The 19,343-nt window shown below is 59.8% G+C and overlaps 1 protein-coding gene across 1 annotated transcript in view; it reads left to right on the forward strand.

Moving 5' to 3' along the window:
• The window catches only part of CSPG4 (chondroitin sulfate proteoglycan 4), a 36,734-nt gene extending 19,590 nt beyond the window's left edge, over positions 1–17,144 (forward strand). The window contains exons 3-10 of the mRNA XM_067305621.1: positions 1,974–5,555; positions 6,402–6,881; positions 7,279–7,455; positions 11,536–11,734; positions 11,868–12,002; positions 12,215–12,372; positions 13,578–13,761; positions 14,231–17,144. Of these exons, the coding sequence (XP_067161722.1) occupies positions 1,974–5,555; positions 6,402–6,881; positions 7,279–7,455; positions 11,536–11,734; positions 11,868–12,002; positions 12,215–12,372; positions 13,578–13,761; positions 14,231–16,149 (6,834 nt within the window). The 3' untranslated portion in view covers positions 16,150–17,144. The remainder of the gene's footprint in view (positions 1–1,973; positions 5,556–6,401; positions 6,882–7,278; positions 7,456–11,535; positions 11,735–11,867; positions 12,003–12,214; positions 12,373–13,577; positions 13,762–14,230) is intronic.
• Positions 17,145–19,343: the final 2,199 nt, after the last annotated feature.

Raw genomic sequence — 19,343 nt, forward strand, 5'->3', positions numbered from 1 at the left:
ACAAGCCGCAAACGTGGGTGGCTGAGCTGTCAAAATCCCTGCCAGAGCAAGTTAAGAGTTCAAGGGGCATCAGAGGAGACTGGACACAATCTTGGGAGAGGATCAGTTCAGGGTTATTAGATACACAGAAACAGCCTCGAGTTCAGGAAATTCCTCACCCACACACCATTTGCAGGCAGGAGAAGACTCGGGAAGGAAGTCTCACATGCCTGCCCTGCAGACATCGTTGCTGAGGCTTCCCTGGCTCGCCAGCCTCAGAGACTATGGGTCCAGGTTGCTCTCACGCCCTGATGTTCAGCAGCACCCCAGGGCCAGGCCAAGGAGTGAAGCCAGCAGAAGCAGTGCAAATGGGCTGCTGCCGCTTCATGCTGGGGACTGTAGCATGGAGACACCCAAAAACCTGCACCCCATGCACTTGGTACAGCCAGTGTCATGCAAGACACCCTTGAAGCACGAGGGGTCAGTGCTTCTCCAGTGGACAGAAGGGATGAACAGAGGAGAGGACCCAGAGAAGTAAAAGAGGCCTCCCCGGCAGACTGTCCCAAAAGCAGAGCCCAGCCTGGGCACAAGAAAAGAGTCAGACAGAAGAATAAAAGTCCCTCTTATGTTTATGGCGTTGGCACCTGCCTTGAAAGAAAAGAGCAAGGCACATCCCAGCAGATGTCCCCTCCTCTCCCATGGCATAGGGGTCACCCAGGTAGGGCCACACGTCACATCTAAGTGGAAGCAGAGGATGAGCTAGCGAGCCGGGCAAGCAGCTGGCTGGAGGTTTCTCTAATGCAGGCCATCTGTCAGGAGACCTCTCGCCCAGCTCGGCCCTTGGGTCCCTTCTGCTAACCCTCTACTTAAGCAGGCTCCAGGGCTGCTCCTTGTGGGGAGAACGTCCCTGCTGAGGAAGCAAAGCCTGCTATTTCTCTCGCTAGTTCCCAGGCTGATGGTCGGGAGGGCTACGGTTATGGAAATGGGCCAAGCCATGGGAAAGGAGGGCAGCAGGCAGGGATGGGCAGGAAACAGGGAAAGCAGAGTCAGCACCTGGCAGAGCTCCTCCGTGGGAGGAGAGGAAAGGCCTGGTGGTGGGATGGGACCCTCAGCGTTGGGAGTGGGAGGAGAACCCCAAGGCGATAGGCCTGAGTCTGGAGTTCACTGAGAAAGAGCAGAAAAGGAGAGAAACTTGGAGAGTGGGAGGGAGAGTGGGCATGTCTGCAGGCTGACAGACAGATGGGTACAGGGGGAGGAGGCAGAGTATGCACAGAGGGAGAGGAGGGCAGGGTAGGCAGGGTATGCAGGAGTGAACAGACAGACCGAAACACGTGCGAGGCCCAGGGGTGGCTCCATGCTTCAGCAAGTATTTCCAATAGGGAAACAGTGGACTCCTGTGCTGCAGGTAATAGTGCTGTTCCCACCCTACCCTCAGCACTGCACATCTGGGAATGTATGCAGTTAGAGGAACTGTCCCTGGACCTTTAAGATGTCTAAGCATGCTTTCTGCTTTACCCTTCTTGAGTTTTACTGTCAAGGCTTGTATAAGCCCTGGGGATGCGGACCTGCTTCCTCTCATGTACAGGGACAGGTCTGTGAAAAAGGGGAGCTCACGATCCCAGTTTTGCACTCACTCTTGTCTGGCTGTGGCTGCCCCAACCATTTCAAGGCCAGGTCCTCAGAGCTGGGGCCAACCTGCTGGGGGCACCGGAAGGGACAAGTGAGAGTGGCCCTGATCTCCCAGTCCTACAGAGCTGGACTCAGCACAGACCCCAGTGGAGAAAAAGAACCTCAGGGCTACCTTTCAGGCTGGTTTAGAGCCGGGCTTAGAGCTGCACTGATGTTCTGCAGTCTCAGGAGTCTGTTCTGCAATCAAGGGGTTTTCAAGACATAAACAATCCACAAATGCCAACAACCTGTTCCTTTGTTTCTCCCAGATTCTGTCTTGCTTGAGCTGAGGTCCTGACTCCACTTTTTCTTTCTTTCCTCTGTAGGCCAAGCTGCGGCTAGGCTCAGAGGAGGTGATGCTACAGTCCCCAGCAGAGCTGCAGCTCAACAACTTGGCAATGCACGATGTGGACCTATTGGTGGAAGATGGCAGGATGATGCTGACCATTGACAGCCTCTTTAACAGCTCTGTGGACATCACAGGACCCGTACGGGAGCTGGACATTCAGTATGGCCTCTATGCAGGTGGGACAGGGAGCCTCGACCTGCCATATCTTTCTGGGTCCAGCTCTCCCTTCAGAGGTTGCCTCCACTTAGTGACGTTCAATGGTCTGGATGTCCTCTCCCCTCCGGTTTCTGATGGCATCTCCAAGATATTCCACCGGGTTCAGGAGGGGTGCAGCGCGCAGTTCTCTGCCGAGCCTGATGACCCCTTTGGGTTCCTAGGACCACACTCTTACATCGCATTTCCCACGTGGAATGCAAAGGAAGAAGGGACCATTGAGTTTGTGATAACAACAAGCATCACCCAGGCACCCCTCATCTACCATGCAGGGATGGAGAATGACTTCTTCTACCTGGAAATCTCCAATGGACGCCTGAGAGGGTTTGTTGAAAAGGGGAATGGCGTCATCGTCCTGCACAACAACATCTTCATCAGCGACGAGCAGCAGCACTATGTTAAAGTCCACACAGACGTCCACAAGCTTGAGATCCTGATTGACTACTATGCCTCAGCCACATCCAACCGGGGCATCAACAACTACCTGGACCTTCAGGGGAACCTATTCATTGGAGGTATGAACGAAAAGGCTTTGCAAAGGCTGAGGGAGCACCATCTTGCCTTCATGTCGGTGGGCAGCACAACAAACAACTCATTTGTTGGCTGCTTGGAGGACCTGCGGATAAACCTGCAGAGGAGGAGCCTGCAAGACGCTGTGATCACAAAGGACATCACATCTGGCTGCGGAAAGCAGGAGCAGTACTGGGAATATGATGAAGTATATGAACAGGATGAGGCACCCACCTCCCCACCTCCTGATATCTGGCAGGGATCACCCGGCCTGGTGGTGGAACCATGCCGGCCAGACAACAGCTTTCCTCCTGCCTTCGCTAACATCAGCAGACTGCTGCATGTCAGCCCCCTCATTGTCTCTGAAGGAGGCACAGCCTTCTTGGAGTGGAAACATGCCCAGCCAACGATAGACTTGAACCTTGCAAACATCCGGCAGTCCCAAATCCTCTTTAGTATCACCAATGACCCTAGGTATGGTCAGCTGGAACTGGATGTCCCTGGATCCAGGAGCAGAAAGAAGTTTACTTTGTTGGACATTGTGAATCGGAAAGTCAGATATGTCCATGATGGCTCCGAAGGACCCATGGACCAGCTGATGCTGGAGGTAACTGTGACTGCCCAGCAAGGGATCCCTGAGTGTTTGCGGCAGGGACAGATGTACCTGCTACCCATAATGATCAACCCCATCAATGATGCCCCTCAGGTGATATTTCCTCATGGGGATCACATGACGATCCTGAAGCACACACGGAAGCACCTGACCATGGACATCCTGCAGGCCTTGGATGATGACACATCCTGTGATGACCTTGAATTTCAGCTGCACGGTGGCCGACTGATGGAGGAGGGTTATGTGGAGTACGACTTTCACCCTGGAGTGCCCCTGGAAGAGTTTTCTTGCAGGGACTTGGAAGCAGGCAACATAGTCTATGTGCACCAGAGTGGGACAAATTTGCAGCTCACCTTCCAAGTGAGCGATGGGTCTGTCCCAAGCCCCACGGCCACCCTGAAGATCCTCGCCATAGAGCCTGACATCCACGTGCACAACAACACTGGCCTCTTCATCTCCCAGGGAGAAGCTGCACGCATTACCACAGCCAATCTATCAGTGGAGACAAACGCCGTGAAACAACGTGTCGCCATCCTGTATGGCCTCACAGAGCCTCTCAGGTATGGTGAAGTCCAGAAACAAGGGAGTGTGGGAGGGGAATGGAAAAAAGTCGAGTCCTTCCACCAGCAAGACCTGGAGCAAGGACGCATCCAGTATTTCAGCACAGATCCAGAGCACCGGCTGGAAGATGTTGTGGAGAAGCTGAAATTCAAAGTCCAGGTTGGACAGAAGATCTTGCAAAACAACACTTTCCTCATCAGGATCAAAAGAGCTACCATTAAGATGAGAACCATGGTTGCTCTCCAAATGAAGAACAAGAGGCACAAAAATATCACCAGTAAGGAACTGGAGGCAATGTTGGAAGATCCAAACTCTGCCCCAGTCTCCTTCCACTATGTGATAATCCAGGCTCCCAAAAAGGGAAACTTGGAGTTGCTTGGCAACAGGCTGACTGAAGGCTTTGGATTTACCCAAGATGATCTGCAAAAAAACCATTTAAGCTACAGTGCAACCATCAGGAACTCTAAGCAAGCTGAGGATACCTTCCAGTTTCGTGTCCATGCTGGGGACCAGCACTCTCCTGTGTACACCTACACGATCAGCATAGGTGGAGACCCCGATGCGCCAGCCCTGACCAATGTCCTTCTGTCTGTGCCGGAAGGGGGGCAGGCCATCATCTCCAGGGACCATTTGTTTGTACAGAGCCTGAACAGCATGGACTATCTCTATGAAGTAATTGAAGGGCCAGCGCACGGGAGGCTGGCCTGGGCCATGTCCCCAGGCTGGTCCTCCAGTGAGGAGATCACAGAGTTCACCAACGAGGACATCCTCCGGGGCAGGCTGCTGTACCAGCATGATGACTCTGAGACCCTGGAGGATGATATCCCCTTTGTAGCAATCAAGCAGGGTGAGGGCAGTACTGAGCCTGATGCAGAGGAGGTGAGAGGTGTTTTCAGAGTATCCATCCAACCCGTCAATGATCACCCCCCTGTCCAGGTGGTGAACAAAGTTTTCAACGTGGTGCGCAATGGACAGCACCTCCTGACGACGGACGACATTGCCTTCACCGATAAGGACTCTGGCTTCTCAGACACACAGCTGGTGCTGGCAAGGAAGGACATTCTGTTTGGCAGCATCGTATCCATTGATGACAGAAGCCACCAGGTCTATCGGTTCACACAGGATGATTTGAGGAAGAAAAAGATCCTATTTGTCCATTCAGGGGCTGACCGGGGCTGGATTCAGCTACAGGTTTCAGATGGCCTCCACCAAACTACTGCCCTCCTGGAAGTTCAGGCTTCGGACCCCTACGTCAAAATAGTCAACAACACCGGCCTAGCCATCCACCAAGGGAGCCAAGGAAGCATCGACTCCTCTGTCCTCAGCCTGGAGACCAACATGGACATCAGGTCGGATGAAGAGATACGGTTCCTGATAACTACTCCTCCTCAGTGGGGGACTGTGCTGAGAGGGGAGCAGCCAGTCATGGCTTTCTCCCAGAGGGATCTGCTAGCAGGAGAGATTGCCTACCGCCACAACGGGAGCAGGAACACCCGGGACGAGTTCCAGTTCACCGTGGAAGCAAACGAGGTGGCGGTAGAGGACACGCTGGCCATCACCGTGTTCTTGGACACCCATCCCAGCCCCCTGCGCATTGTGAACCTCAAGGAGATACGTGTCTTCCAAGGGGAAGCAGCTGAGATAAAGGAAGAACATTTATCAGTGAGTATCCCCTTCTTTAGTCATTCCCCAAGCCTGCATCTCCTCCCTGGTTACAGAGCAAGGGAAAGCCGCATCCTGCATATAGACCCTGGGAAACCTTCCTTGAATGCTAAAATGGAAAAGGTTAAAAGAGGCATGAATCCCTGCGGAGAATCATTCCTGCTGATGGGGTGGAAACCCATCAATGCAAGCAGATCACCCAGAACAGAGCACTGCCTTGCACAAAGCACCTTGAAAAGATTAGAGAGAAGCTCCGTGTCCCAGAGCAGGCATTCCCAAACTCAGTCCACACTCAGTACTGGGGGACATGTCTTTGATGCAGCCTGTGTCCCCCCCTCATGGTACCTGTTTGGATCCCTCCCGTGTACGAGAGGGACAAGACTGGCAGAAGTAGCTCCGTAGCTCTTCCTTATCCCATCTTTATAGGGCTATTTATTAAGGCAGAGCCATGACTCGAACAGTGAATGTCCCTGCACATAACAGTCCATACATTGGTGCAGAGCAAAGGCAGGCTAAAGGCAGTGCAGATGCCCCATGGCCATGGTCCCTGAGGCTGCTCAGTGTTTCAACTTCCAGAAAATTTCTAACTATCACTGGAGTAAGTCCGGGGTGGGCCTGGTCTGATTTTGCTCTAGGAACAGCCAGAGCAGCTGAGCAGAAGCTATTTCAGCTCCCAAGGGACCCATGTGGCCATTATGAGGTGTATGTCCCAGTGCTGTGGCAAACAAGGATGGCTTTCATGCACAGCTGTTACAGGAGAGGTTTGATTGGCATATTTATGGTCACCTCCATGGCTGAGGAGGTGCCCAGACCCCTTGCTCACCCCGTGTCTCCTTGCACACACAGGTTGCCCATGAAGAGATCCCTCCCCAGGACATTATCTACCTGGTGAGCAGTCCCCCAGGTTCAGGCTTCCTGGTGATGGTTCAGCACGGCCAAGACTCGAACGAGCCGCCCAGCTTGGATCCCATCCAGTCCTTCACCCAGGAGGACATCAACAGCGGCAAAGTCCTCTACCTGCACTCCAAGCCGGAGGAGCAGCATGACCAGTTTGTTGTGGACATCACAGCCAGGGGGGTGGACTCGCTGGAGGGGGTTGTGGTGAGCCTGGTTGTGCTCCCTGTCGCGGTCCCCCTAGACGTCCGCAACATCACGGTGCCGGGGGGCAGCTCTGTCACGCTCTCCACCAACATCCTCAGCATCCCCAGTGCCTACTTTGCAGCTCTCGGCGTGGAGTTCAGGGTGCTGGAGCCCCCCAGGTTCGGCACCCTGCAGAACCGCGAGCGGCCTCCGGAGCACGGGCTGCGTGTCTTCACCTGGAGCCAGGTATGGGGGGTTCGGTGCTGCGGGGTTGCACTGCAGACAGGGCACATACCTAGCACAGGACCGGCTTGGACCCACGCGTGGCGGGGCGCAGCCGAGGTGTGCTTAGACAGCTCTGGAGGAGCCAGAGAGGAGCTGGTCCTTCCACATCATGTCAGAGCTGGCCTGGGATGTGGGGTGGGGAGGGAGGCAGCAGGCAGAGCACCCGCGATGGGATCCAGGCTTCCCCTTTGGGGTGAGGGACTCCTCTCCCCGGCTTTGCACCGGACCCATCCCTCATGGGCCATCCGGAACGAGCAGCGGACACTGGCTCACTCACCGCCCCCCAGCCAGCACCAGGCTCTCCCTCCCCGTGGGGCTGCTGCGGCCGGGGGACCCCTCACTCTGCCCCTGCCCACAGGTGCAGAACGGGCTGATCCAGTACCAGCAGGACGGCCCCCAGGCCCCGGCGGACAGCTTCACCCTCCTGGCTAACGCCACTGCCATCGACCGGCACAGCCAGCCCCGGACCGTCTTCGTCACCATCCTGCCCCGCCGCAGCCGGGGGCCCCGGCTGCGCATCAACGCAGGGCTGCAGGTAACGCGGGGCGCTGCGGGACAGGAGCTCCGGGGGGGAAACCCGGCAAGCTCTGGGCTGCCCGCAGGGTCGTTACAGGCCATGGCACCGTGGCCGGCACGGGTTTCCCAGGGACCTTTCCCATGGATTCAGGCTTCGCTTGAGACAGAAAAGCCAGGGCCTCAGGCCCGGCGGCAGCTGCGTGCCTCCCGTCTCCCTCTTGCTGGCGATGCTGAAGTCGTCCACAAGATGGGAGCATCCCCGCGCACCCTCATCCGGCGCCTGCCGCCGCCATCAGCCTGCCCCGCGGCCTGCTGAGCTATGGCCTCGTCTGCCGGCCAGGTCAGGAATTAAAATGCCACCACGCCAGAACCAGAGCAGACCCGAGGGCCCCCTTAGCACAGCTCTCCAGCCGCACAGCCCACGGGAGCACCGTCTTCCCCCCTTCCCAAAATCATTGCTGAGAGCGCAAAGATCATCCTGTGAGTTTGCAGAGAGACTGGAAACACCTAACAGGTTAAGCAGCCTTCACCCTGCCTTCCTCTGGTTACACCCAGGCTCTCCATCCCCTCCACAGCAGCTGTGCATCACCTTAGATCACTGAGATGGGAATCAGCTAAGGCAGAAGCAAATCAGTCTCACCTGCTGCTGGAAGTCCCTCCTTCAGGAGCGACAAAGTCTGTCTTTAAGTTTTCCCCTCACTATTTCAGACACCTCCCTGCCCCATTCAGGGTGGCTGATGCAAAATTATGGCAAAGCATAGTTAGAAAATATGCAGAAGTAACAGTCCAGTGGGATTGTTCTCCTCCATTTTCAAGGCTATCATCGCAGCATCCCTGGATTTCACACGGTTGGCAGCAGAGAAAGCAGCTCTTCCCGTCAAGCAAAGCCAGGCTTGTTGCAGTGATATTTGGAAGATGCCTAGGAGCCTGCTCACTTTGGCTGAGCTCTAGAGGAGATGCCCAAAGGAAGGGCATGGGCTTCACCGCACTGAGAGGGCACCCACGCTATATATGCCTGCGTGCAGCTGTGCGGGGACCCCCCTACTCCAGCTAACCTCTCAGGAGGTCTCTGCCAAGCTGGGGAAAGCAGCCAGGACTCCTGGGTTCTCCAGCAGACTGTCACCTGCAGACATTTCCCTTCTTCCTCCCAGCAAAACCCCAGCACTTAGACAAGGCTTTTCACGAGCAGAGCTCAGAGGTTTTAGAGATACAGAAAGAGAGCAAGGCTCTGTTGGATCACTCAGCAGCCTGGAGGCAGCAGAAATAACTGCCAGGGCTGGGGCACCTGGCTAAGGACAAGCCTTCACAGAGATGAAGAGCCACAAGGAAGGCTGCTAAAGGCAAGGCACAACCCCAGCAGCCTGAGAAGCAGAGAGAGAGACTGAGGCTGCCCACTAAAGCTCAGGGGTCTCCACCCACCACCATCAGGCAGGGAAGCAGCCCTGGGGCCTGCACAGGTCTTCACCTCCCTGCATGGCTCTCACTTAGGCCACCTGCCTTCAAGCTAGCAATGATGCAACTAGCTCTAAGAGAAGCAGGAGCAGCAAATCCCTTTTATAGTGCATTAAGGGTGATGCCATTATCTGCTGCAGCTGTCCCAAAATCCCCTGCACTCCAGGCAGTGAGAGGTTAACCCCTTGGCTGCTGGGCTCCACCGTAGCACCTCTCCTCCCTGCTCCAGCACACATACCTCCCCCTGCCTCCTTCTCGCCCTGCCCACCCAGGCACAAAAGCAATGCTCACCGCCAGGGACCATCACACCCCAAAAGTGAAGGGCCTGACCAGTTGGTTGGTGCTCAGCTGCTGCCCAGCTGCCTCCTCTGGGCCTTGCTCTCGCTGTCTGGAAGGAAACCGGAGCGTGGAGAGACGCACAAAGCAGACCCTGTGCAAGGGGAGGAGAAAACTTGCTCTTGGCCTTATTTTTAGCCAGTCCATTAGCAAGTCACTTAAAGAAGCATGTGCTTCCCTCCCAGGCATGACGCTAAAGCAAAAAGGTCAGAAGAAAGAAAAAGGCCCCAAAATAAACTCAGCCCCATTACAGAGGCACAGGTCCCTCCGCTTTTCCATTGCGATTACCACCCCCCCTCCTCCTTAGGGCTCGGTTAACCGCAGTTGCGTGGCCGCGAATGCTCCCAGTCCCGAGCGTCAGCTCTAGGAGGGGCTCTGGAGCAGAGCAAGCTGCTGCCTTGCTTTGGAGCGAGAGAAACGCTAAAACAAACCAGCACTCAGGAGACACCAGGGCATGCATGTGTTTGTGCTCTTGTAACAGATGACTTCACCGTTTAAAGGTCAAGCTAGGTCCAGGACTTGGATTGCACAAAGCCTGCCGCTGCCGGATGCGCTTGCCAGCTTCGCATGGGTGTAGAGTCCAACCAGAGCAGCAGAGCAGACAGGCAGGACTCAGACCCTGCCGGGCTGTGGTAGCAGGCTGCTTCCACCCTGGAAGGCACAAGGGGCCGTGACAGCTGGCCTGTCCCAGGAGACATCCCACCAGTCACGGAGCCGGTGCAGGCGCCCTGCGGTCTCCTCCTGACACCGCGTGCAGGGAGGTCTCCTAGCTCCTCCTCGCCGCTGGCCCAGCCTTTGCGGTGAGAGGGGGAGCAGGCCTCCAGCTGCTCCGCTCTCCCGTGGGACCAGGCCACCCCAGCCGGCACACGGGTCTCGGGCAACCCAGTGCACCAGCCAGAAGCACAAAGTGATCAGCACCAGACAGATTTGTCCCAGCCAGCCTTTCAGGTTGCCTCAGGAGAAAGGATCGTGGGACACCGTCACAAGGGAGGCTCTCACCGCCTCACCCCGGGAGGTGGCACTGCTGGGGGCTGCTCCTCTCCCGACCACAGACACGACGCTCCTGGAGCTATTTCAATGCCCCCATGCAAGCTCTTGCAGAGAACAGAGGCGACACGGAGTCTGAGCAAACATAATGAGCCGAGTAACAGAGAACAGGAACCGAGTGGAAGGCTTGAATAATTCAGCGAGGATGGCTAAGCAGGCTCTGGGCAGCGGCGAAGCGGCGTGGTAGCCCCAGCAGGGCACGATGCTCTGCAGGGGGACAGAGCCCGGCAGGCTGCGGAAGCCCTCCCGCAGCCTCGGCATTCACGCCTGCTGCAAACGCCTCGCTTTGCTTGGCCACTGGGAGTTTTTCTTAGCGCTGAGTCCAGGGTGCGATTGCAATTTAAACAGGCACTGAATTAACCTTATTTCCTCACCTGGCTGCGGGTGCTCGGGAGAGGGAGCAGCCCGAAAGCCTCGGCGAACAGAAATGTAAAGGCAGCAGCTCCCAGTGCAAGGACTTCAGCTCCCAAACCGGCCTGCAGTGCCCAGCTGGGCTCGGCCGTGTATTTAGGCAATACTTCTTTCCTCCAGTTTCTCTAAAGCTGTGTTTTTGAGCCTGTGTGCTGCAGTCCCAAGGCAACTGCCGATGGATTTAATTTCACTGTCAGTACCCACGCCCACTCAAGAAATGTTTTGGGATAGGCCAGCTGAAAAAAGCAGAAAAGAGCTAATCTAACGTAACGGGGCCAGCTGAGTAAATGCTCCCGCGCTCAGGGTGGTGGTCTCCTCGGGCCCGGGCTGCGGGCTGGCCGGACACGCGTCGGGCTTCCCAGGGCGCGACGCATCCTCGCGGCGGGGCTTGCGTCTGCTCCCCGGGCATCCTCTTCTCCGCGGGCATTAAGTGCCCGACAGCCATAGGAGTCAATCACGAGCCATTTCACCGCGCTTTCGCCTGTGCCGAGGAGGCTTCGGGGCGGTGGTAGCATCCCCCGGGGCCCGACCGCCCGGCTGCGCTTGGGATGGTGGCTCCGGGAAGCGGCTTGGCCGCATGCTTGTCATTCCAGGAGGGTTTGCCGGGGCGGCGGGCGGCCTCCTCCGGGCCTCCCGCGGGGAGCGGCGGGAAGGACGCTTTGCAGGCCCAGCCCGCAGCACGAGCCGAGAGACGCACGGAGAGAGACGGGGCTGCAGCCGTCACCCGCGCGCGGCAGCGTCCCGGGGCGCGCGCCGGGGACCCGCCGCCGGCCCGTCCTCCGCAGGGCGCCCGGCGCGGGGGCAGGCGGCGACGGGGCGGCTCGCGGCGCGTAACCGCCCCCTGTGCCCCCAGATGCGGGAGGGCGCCACGGCCGACATCGGCCCCCACCTCCTGAGCGCCGAGGACGAGGACTCGCCGGCGGAGGACGTGATCTACTCGGTCCAGCCCCCGGCCAACGGGAAGCTGGTGCTGAGGCCGGCGCCCCACGCCGAGGTGCGGCAGTTCAGCCAGGCGCAGGTGGACCGCGGCCTCGTCCAGTTCGTGCACCAAGGTAGGGCCCGGGGGGCGGAGGGGCCCCGTGGCCCCCGTGACGCCTCCCCGCAGCGGCTGCCCCGCTCCGCTCCGCTCGGCGCGACGCAGCACCGCCAGCCCCCGGGCCCGGCCCAACTCCGCGCTCTCCGCAGGGGCCCTGGATGGCGGCTTCGCCTTCGCCCTGTCGGACGGCGAGAACCTGTCTCCGGGGCACTTCTTCGTCGTCCGGGCCCAGAGGGAGGCGGTCGTGAGCCTGGCGAGGAAGCAGAGCCTCACCGTGTGCCCAGGTGGGTGCGCGGGGCCCCGGGGGCAGCGCAGGGGACGCGCGAGGGCGGCGGGAGGCGAGGGCGAGCCGCCTCGCCGGCGCGCCTGGGGCCCCGCGGGGACGCTTCCCTGCGCGGCCGCGGGAAGGGACGCGACCCACGAGGACGGCGGGGCGGAGGGGCCGGGCACGGGGGCCGGCGCGGGGGCTGACCCCGGGCCCCGCTGTGCTTTCCAGGCGCCCTGCAGCCCATCACCCGCGAGAACCTGCAGGCGGAGGCGGGCGGCGCGGCCGGCGCCGCCTCCCTGTACTACAGCATCGAGCAGGCCCCGCGCCTCGGCCGCCTGGGCGCTTCCCAGGGCGGCGCCGAAGTGAGGAACTTCACGCAAGCCCAGGTGAGCCCCCGCCGGCCCCAGGGGCCCCGGGGCTGCGCGGACGGGTCGCTCGTGGTGCCGGAGCGGTGCCGGAGCGGCAGCGGGCAGAGCGCAGCACCGCTCCGTCGCCGGCGGGGCCGCAGCACGCTGATGCCGCTGCGGGGCGGCGTCCAGGCCTGGCAAGAGCCAAATGAGGTGCTCACGGCCAGAAGCACTCTGGCTCTGAGCAAAGCCTCACTTCCACATCTCCTACGCAGCCAGGCTTCACCAGACCACGATGCAAGGGGCTATTTCTATAGAAGGCCCTGCAGCGGCGGCCAGGTCAGACACCCCCTCCGGAGCGGACCGTCCCCGGAGAGGCCTGGGATCCATCCTCCTCACAGCCCTGGCTCCCGTCCCGTGCCGTCTCCCTGCGCCCGCACGGTGCAGAGGGCTTACGGCCCTTGGCGTAACTGCATTCCTGCGCTTGGGGAAAGCTGCATCGCGTCCCCACGCATGGTCCCCCACCTGCGCAGCTGCATTGCTGGGCTTGGTTTTCTCCCTTCCTTTACCTGGCAACGTGTGGAAGGTTTGCCCAGCCCAGCTCCTGCGCTTACCTGCAAGCCCTGCCACAGTGTGTTTGCCCTCAGGGGCAGCCCCGCTCTCTCGACCTGCTGGAGGATGCTGAGCAAGTTCAGACCTTTTTTCTGAGCCTCAATTTCCGCAGTTGCTGGATAAAAACGGCCTGGCAGAGCTGATGGGAGAGGCACTGTGAGCTCTGTGCAGCAGCTCCAGCTCTGCGTGCCAGGAGCCGCACGGGCACAGCAGGCCTTGCGGCGCTGGCTGGCAATAATCCCCGTTTTACTGCATAATGAGGGCTTGGTTGCTCTCTCCTTTGAGCCAGAACAAGAGTTCATGGTCCACGGGTTGGCTCTAGCGCAGTCTGCTGCCACCTCTAGCATCTGCTAGCATTTTCCAGCATACCAAGCTTTGGTCATCCAGCTCTTCTGGCCTTGGCCCAGAGATGGGGCAGGCGAGACATCCAGAAATCGTGGTGTTTACATCTTGCTCTGCAGTGTAAGACAGGGCTTCACTCCCCCTGGTGCTGTGGTGCCCATCATACATAGTGACCTGCGATGAGACGGAGGGACAGGGCTCCCACTGAGCTCAGCGATTCCCGCGTGGTATTATTCACGTTGGTTTATTTTGCCATTAAGCAGAGATTGTTGCATTTTGTTCTCTGCTAGGTGGATAGCGGGATGATTTTCTATCAGCACGAGATGCCACCGAAGCCATTCTGGCTTGCCCAGGATGCCATTCGCTTCCGGGTCGTTGCTCCCACGGCGATCTCGGATTCCTTCATCCTCCTTGTGCTGATATCGTTTGAGGCGAGATGCCCCCAACGCTCAACTCAGCTCTGGAGAAACGCAGGTAAAAAAATGAAAGACTCAGCCAGCTTTATAGTGCTGGGCCCATAAAGGCTGAGGATGGAGGAGAAGCAAGGGACGAACGAGCTCTCCTGAGGTTATCACCCTCAAGGAGATAACTTCAGGAGAGTTTGTTTGTCCAAGGAAGAGGCACTACCATCCAATTTCCTCGGGTCCCCCAAGCACAAGCTCTCATGTCATGTCAAGTAATGTCTAACAAACTGCTTTAATCCCTTCCCTGGATCTGTCTGCACAACTCCTTCCCCCATGGCCTTGCCAAACTAATAAATTGCTTCCCATTTCTCCTCTCTCCCCTCCTCCCTTTCTTTATAACTGTTCTTTCACCCGTCTCTACTCCCCTTTTCTCCTCTCCTCTCTTCTGGCTCTGCTTTCATCCTCACTGCCCTCCAGCAAATTCCCTGCCTGGGTCTTCCCCATACTCACAGGACTCTGGGTTTTCACTTTTTTTCCAGGCCTACGGGTTGCAAAGGCTCAAAGGGCAGAGATCAACACCTCCATGCTGGACGCTTCCAACCTCCTGAGCCAAGTCCCGGCCCCCGAGAGGACCACGCACGACATTGTGTTCCTGGTCACAGGGCTCCCTGGGCACGGGCAGCTCTCAGTGGCCGGTGTGCCCGTGGAGAGGACACGTCCCTTCTTCCTGCAGTCGGATCTGGATGCGGGGCGCCTGACGTACGCCCACCGCGGGGATGGCGCCCCCGAAGATCACTTCCAATTTAAGGCTTGGCTCCGGCCCCGGGCAGAGCAGTCTGTTCGCCCTCCTCAGGAAGGGGTGGTCATTTCTGAAGCTTTCAATATAACGGTGACAAGCAGCAATAAAAAGCCGCCGCAGGTGGTGAAGCGGCGAGAAGTGCTGCAGGTCCTCGCGGGCTCCTGGGTGCCGCTGTCCCAGGAGTACCTGGATGTAGCTGACCCGGATGGTTCCCCAGAGGAGATGGAGTACCGCCTCCTCCAGAGACCCCTCGCCGGCTACCTGGCCAGCACGCGCAGTCACCAGGTGCCTATTGACCACTTCACCCAAGCAGACGTCAACGCAGGCCACGTGGCGTTTGTTGCCACAGGGAGCCGTTCCCCCGAGTCCTTAGTGCTGAGCCTCTCCGACGGCCATCACGCGCCCACCCTGACCTCTCTGGAAATCATGGTGCTGCCTGCGGTGACAACCCCAGCGAGCCTGGTGCCACTGGAAGTATCTCAGGGCCTGAACAAGGCCTCCGTGTCCCGGGATCACCTCCTGGGAGCTGCCCAGCTCGGGCAACAGGACGTTCTTTACAGGATCACCGAGGACCCAAAGTTTGGCCAAGTGCAGGTCAACCAAAAGCCAGTGCGGGCATTCTCACAGAAGCAGGTGGACCAAGGGGAAGTGACTTTTACATTCACCAACTTCTCCTCTCCCGGGGACGAATTCCACTTCCTCGCCACATCCCAGACAGTGAACAGGACCGGGGTGGTGAATGTGACTGTCAAGGCCTGGGTGAAGGCACAGCCGGGGAGCCTGTGGCCCAGGGGCACCACAGTCCTGATGGACACCAGCATCCTTGACGCGAGCAAACTGGCCAACCGAACTAAGGGAGTCCCAATATTTAAAATCCACAGGGCGCCCCATAGCAGCCATGTCGTGAGGGTCTCGAGAGACCCGGGGCAACGTGCCACCCCGATTGACACCTTCAGCCAGATCGATCTGGAGCAAGGTCTGATCGGTCTGGAGGTGCTGGACACCGCAGAGGCCAGTCAAGCCCTGCAGAACGACAGCTTCGTCTTTGAACTGGCAGCTGCCGGCGTGCCGCCAGCACTGGCGTCCCTGGCGTATAGCATTGAGCCGTATAACGCCTCCAAAGCCTACAGTGTCACACTGCTCACAGCCCCCCAGGTGCCCTCACCACACACGCCGGGCCCCCAGCCCCAGGGCACAGCGCAGAGCAGCCCCAATGCCAGCGAGCTGGGCGTCCCCCCCACCGCCTGGCACGGCCACAGCGCCACGACCAGCCCCAGCCCCGTGGAGGGGGGCACGTTCCTCAGCTTCATCGAGGCCAACATGTTCAGCGTCATCATCCCCATCTGCCTCATCTTCCTCCTGCTGGCTCTCATCTTGCCCCTGCTCTTCTACCTGCACAAGCGCAACAAGACGGGGAAGCACCACGTCCAGGGCGCCCCGGCCACCAAGGCGAAGAATGGCGCCGTGCTCGACCAGGAGACCTTCCGGAAGACAGACCCCAACCAAGGCATCCCCCTAACGACTGTGAATGCCCTGGAGGCCAAGGGAGCGGGTCCTCCGCCCGCGGGCACAGGGCCCGGCGCGCCGCAGGACCCCGAGCTTCTCCAGTACTGCCGGACTTCAAATCCCACCTTGAAAAACAACCAGTACTGGGTCTGAAGGGCTAGGCGCGGAGGCGAGCGGCCGGACCGTCCCCAGCCAGGGTCCCTCAGCCTCTCGGGTCGCCCCGAGCACCTCCATCCTCCTCCTGGTTCTCCTGCTCCCTAGACGCAGGAGGAGCCCGGGGCTGCGGGGGCTGCCGGTGCCGGCACACCCGGGAGCCCCAGATCTCCGGGTTGCTTGGGGCAGGGGAAGGGGTCACTGCATAGGCAAGCAGGGGTGGGGGGAGGCAGCACAGCAGCAGCCCTAGGAAATGCTTTTTTCAGGTGCCTCTTGACCACTCAAACGGTGGCCGTGAGGCAGGAGAGGAGCGCTCGATCCGGCACCATCGGCGGGTCTGGACACGGCTCCTCCAGCGTGCGCGGGGCCGGGGAGGGGGCAGGCGCGAGCTGTCCCCCAGGGCGTTTGCCGCAGCTCTCGGCGCGAGAGGGAGGATGAAGAGCGATTTGCACTGAGTCAGGCTTGGGATGAAGCTGTCCAAATTCCCCGGGGCTAGGCGGGCTGAGCCACTGGCGCGGAGGCTCGGAAAAACTCTGTGGCCAATGCCAGGGGAATTTAAGGAGTCCCCACCCATCTGGAAAAACCGAATCGCTCTTTCTCTGAACGCCTGTCGTGCGTTTCATAAAGCAGAGTAGGCAGCGCCCGGGGGGAGATTGCACAACAGGTAGGATGCCTTTAACGCCTTACGAAACCGGAGCGCGCCGACGGCAAGCAAAGTGGGCAGGGACTCCGTAGGCACTCACCTGGCTGCCGGCTGGGCGACGGCGCTTTATGCAACATGACGGCGGGGCCGCGAGCCGGCCGTGCCCTACCCTCCGCTTCCCGCGGCTGCGGCTCCAGCCACGAGCTCCCCAGGGCCGGATTGCTTCCGCACCGAGCGGGGCGAGCTGTGGCCCCACTGGAGACGAGAGTAGGGAATTGGACCCAGCACGGTTTTCCACTGTATACTCCAATATGGCAGAAGTAAAACAGAATAAAGTGCCTTTTCCAAGGTGCCTTGTGGAAGAGATTGTCATACACCAGCTCTCTCCCATTGCCCGGCCTCGCCAGCCCTCTTTATGCCCAGTTAGCTGGGGAGCAACATTGCGGAGGTGATGGACCAAATTCTGGGCTCTTGCTCAAATTTTCCTCAGACTAAAGGCCTAATAACATAAATAGGAATTATCCAGGGAAGAACAGAGGAAAAACTGAGCTCTGAGCTCAGGATGTGACCCAACAATAATACCCTGTATTGCCACAGCTGAGAATCTCATCATGGGTCGCATCCTGCCTTCGCAAAACTGGTGCAAAAAAGTAATTCCCCAGGGACCACCAGGGATGCTCAGGATTTGCACCCCTCTGACCCAGAGGAAAATCTGGCCCCGCTGTCTGTGTGCGATCCCTCCTCCCTCCCCACCCCAGCGTCCCTGTTCCCAGCACCGCAGGATGTTCCCACGGGCTGTGCTTTCTCCGCCGCTGCCGCAAAGCCAGGCGATGTTTAGCATGACCACGCCAGCAGCTTTCCTAGCTGCGTTTATGGGGCCAAACGCTAAATCGCACCTGCCCCGCTCCAGATGGCGGGCGCGCGCGCGGTGGGGCTGGACCGCCGAGCGCCCACGGGAACCGGGGCGCATGCGCCTGCCCGTCCCTGCAGCCGCGGTGACCTGCCGGGACGAGGCCGTGGCCAGGCGGGCTGCTGTGCGGGCGGGAGAAGAGGGGCTGCTCCGGGGGCTCCCTCTCCGCTCCTCGGAGCCCAAGGGCTGCGAGCCCGGCGGGACGTGGCGGCGCTGCTCCGGGGAGGCCAGGGCACATGTTATCTTTGCGAGTCCCGCCTTAAGGAAGAGCGGCCAGGGAGGGATGGAGACTTTGCGAGGAAGCTGGTGGCTGTTGCCGAGGGCCCTGCTGGAAGCGTTTGCTGCATTTTCCTTCTGAATCATTTTTGCTTCGCACCGAGGGATTAGACAGAAGGAACGTGGCCTACTTTGCAACGAGCCTTGAAAATGAAACAGGTTATTTTTAAAGCATGCGGTTATATTCCCACTGCCGGGAAATATCCACTTCCCAGGGTCAGCAGAGGACAGGCAGGAACCTGGAAAAAGCCGGCAGAGAATACAGTTTTATAGGGCCAAGTTCTGCTGGCAACGGAACGGCAGAAACCCAGAGCCAGGTGGCCGTGCGCGCTCGGGTTACGCGGGGCGTGCAGCGGCGGAGCGCTCCAGCTCTCGGCACGGCCGCCCGCGAGGGAGGGGAGTCGCGGGGAGCGAGCGTGGGCACAGCCCGCTGCCGGGACGCCCTGCCCGGCCCCGCGCGCGGCTCCTCGCTTCTCCCCCTCGCCTCGCCTCGCCTCCCCTCCCGGCGAGCGCGGAGAGACGCCGGGGCAGGTCCGGGCTGGCCCGCGGGGAGAAGGAAGGGCAACGCCGGGTGCGGGAGCACCCGAAGGACGGGCAGAAAGCGGGTGCTGACGGCACCTGGGTACGTCGGGGCCCCGGTACCTCTGCGTGCAGCTTCTCAGGACACCGGCCCAGGAGACAAGGGACAGGGACAGGCCAGAGGAGGGGAGAGCCGCCGCCGCCGCCACGCGGGATGAAGCAAGGGCTGGAGTCATTAAGAGCCGAGGGTGGGACGACAGAGGACAGGTGGGAGCCATGAGGCACCAGATAAGGGGACAAGGACAGCGAGCAAACCATGGTGACTCACAGAGGTGTGACAGCAGAGGGAGGTGACGGACCGTATTTGCTCTCTCCTAAACGGAGGAAAAAAGACGTAGCAGGAAACCCCGATACGGGCAGCTCGGCGCCGGGCAGGTTACCCGGACCCGCCGGATGCGCACCCGCCAGCAGCCGCGGGAACGTCACCGCGTTTCCCTCCCGCTTTGCTCTGAAACAAAAAGCACCTTTTCTCCTCCCACAAGGCCTCGCACCGAGGTTCGCCACGGCGCCACGACGCCGTTTCCTACCCGAGCAGCCCCAGCGCGGCTCCCGGGGCCACCCGAGCCGCGGCGGCCCGGGGAAGCAGCGCCCGGCAGTGGCCTGCAACGGCCCGGAGAGACAGGACGTGGCCCCGGGGGCCGCCGAGGGTTTCGGAGCGATGCCACCGGGGAGACGAGGGCCGCGCTCGGCCGCACGCCTGCGGCATCGGAGCCCATCGGTGCCCCACGGAGCGGGCTGCCCTCAGAGACTGCTGCCGACGGAGACCCCCGCCCGGAAGCGAGGGAC

The sequence above is a fragment of the Apteryx mantelli genome, chromosome 15 (genome assembly GCF_036417845.1).
Source record: "Apteryx mantelli isolate bAptMan1 chromosome 15, bAptMan1.hap1, whole genome shotgun sequence".
Taxonomy (NCBI): domain Eukaryota; kingdom Metazoa; phylum Chordata; class Aves; order Apterygiformes; family Apterygidae; genus Apteryx; species Apteryx mantelli.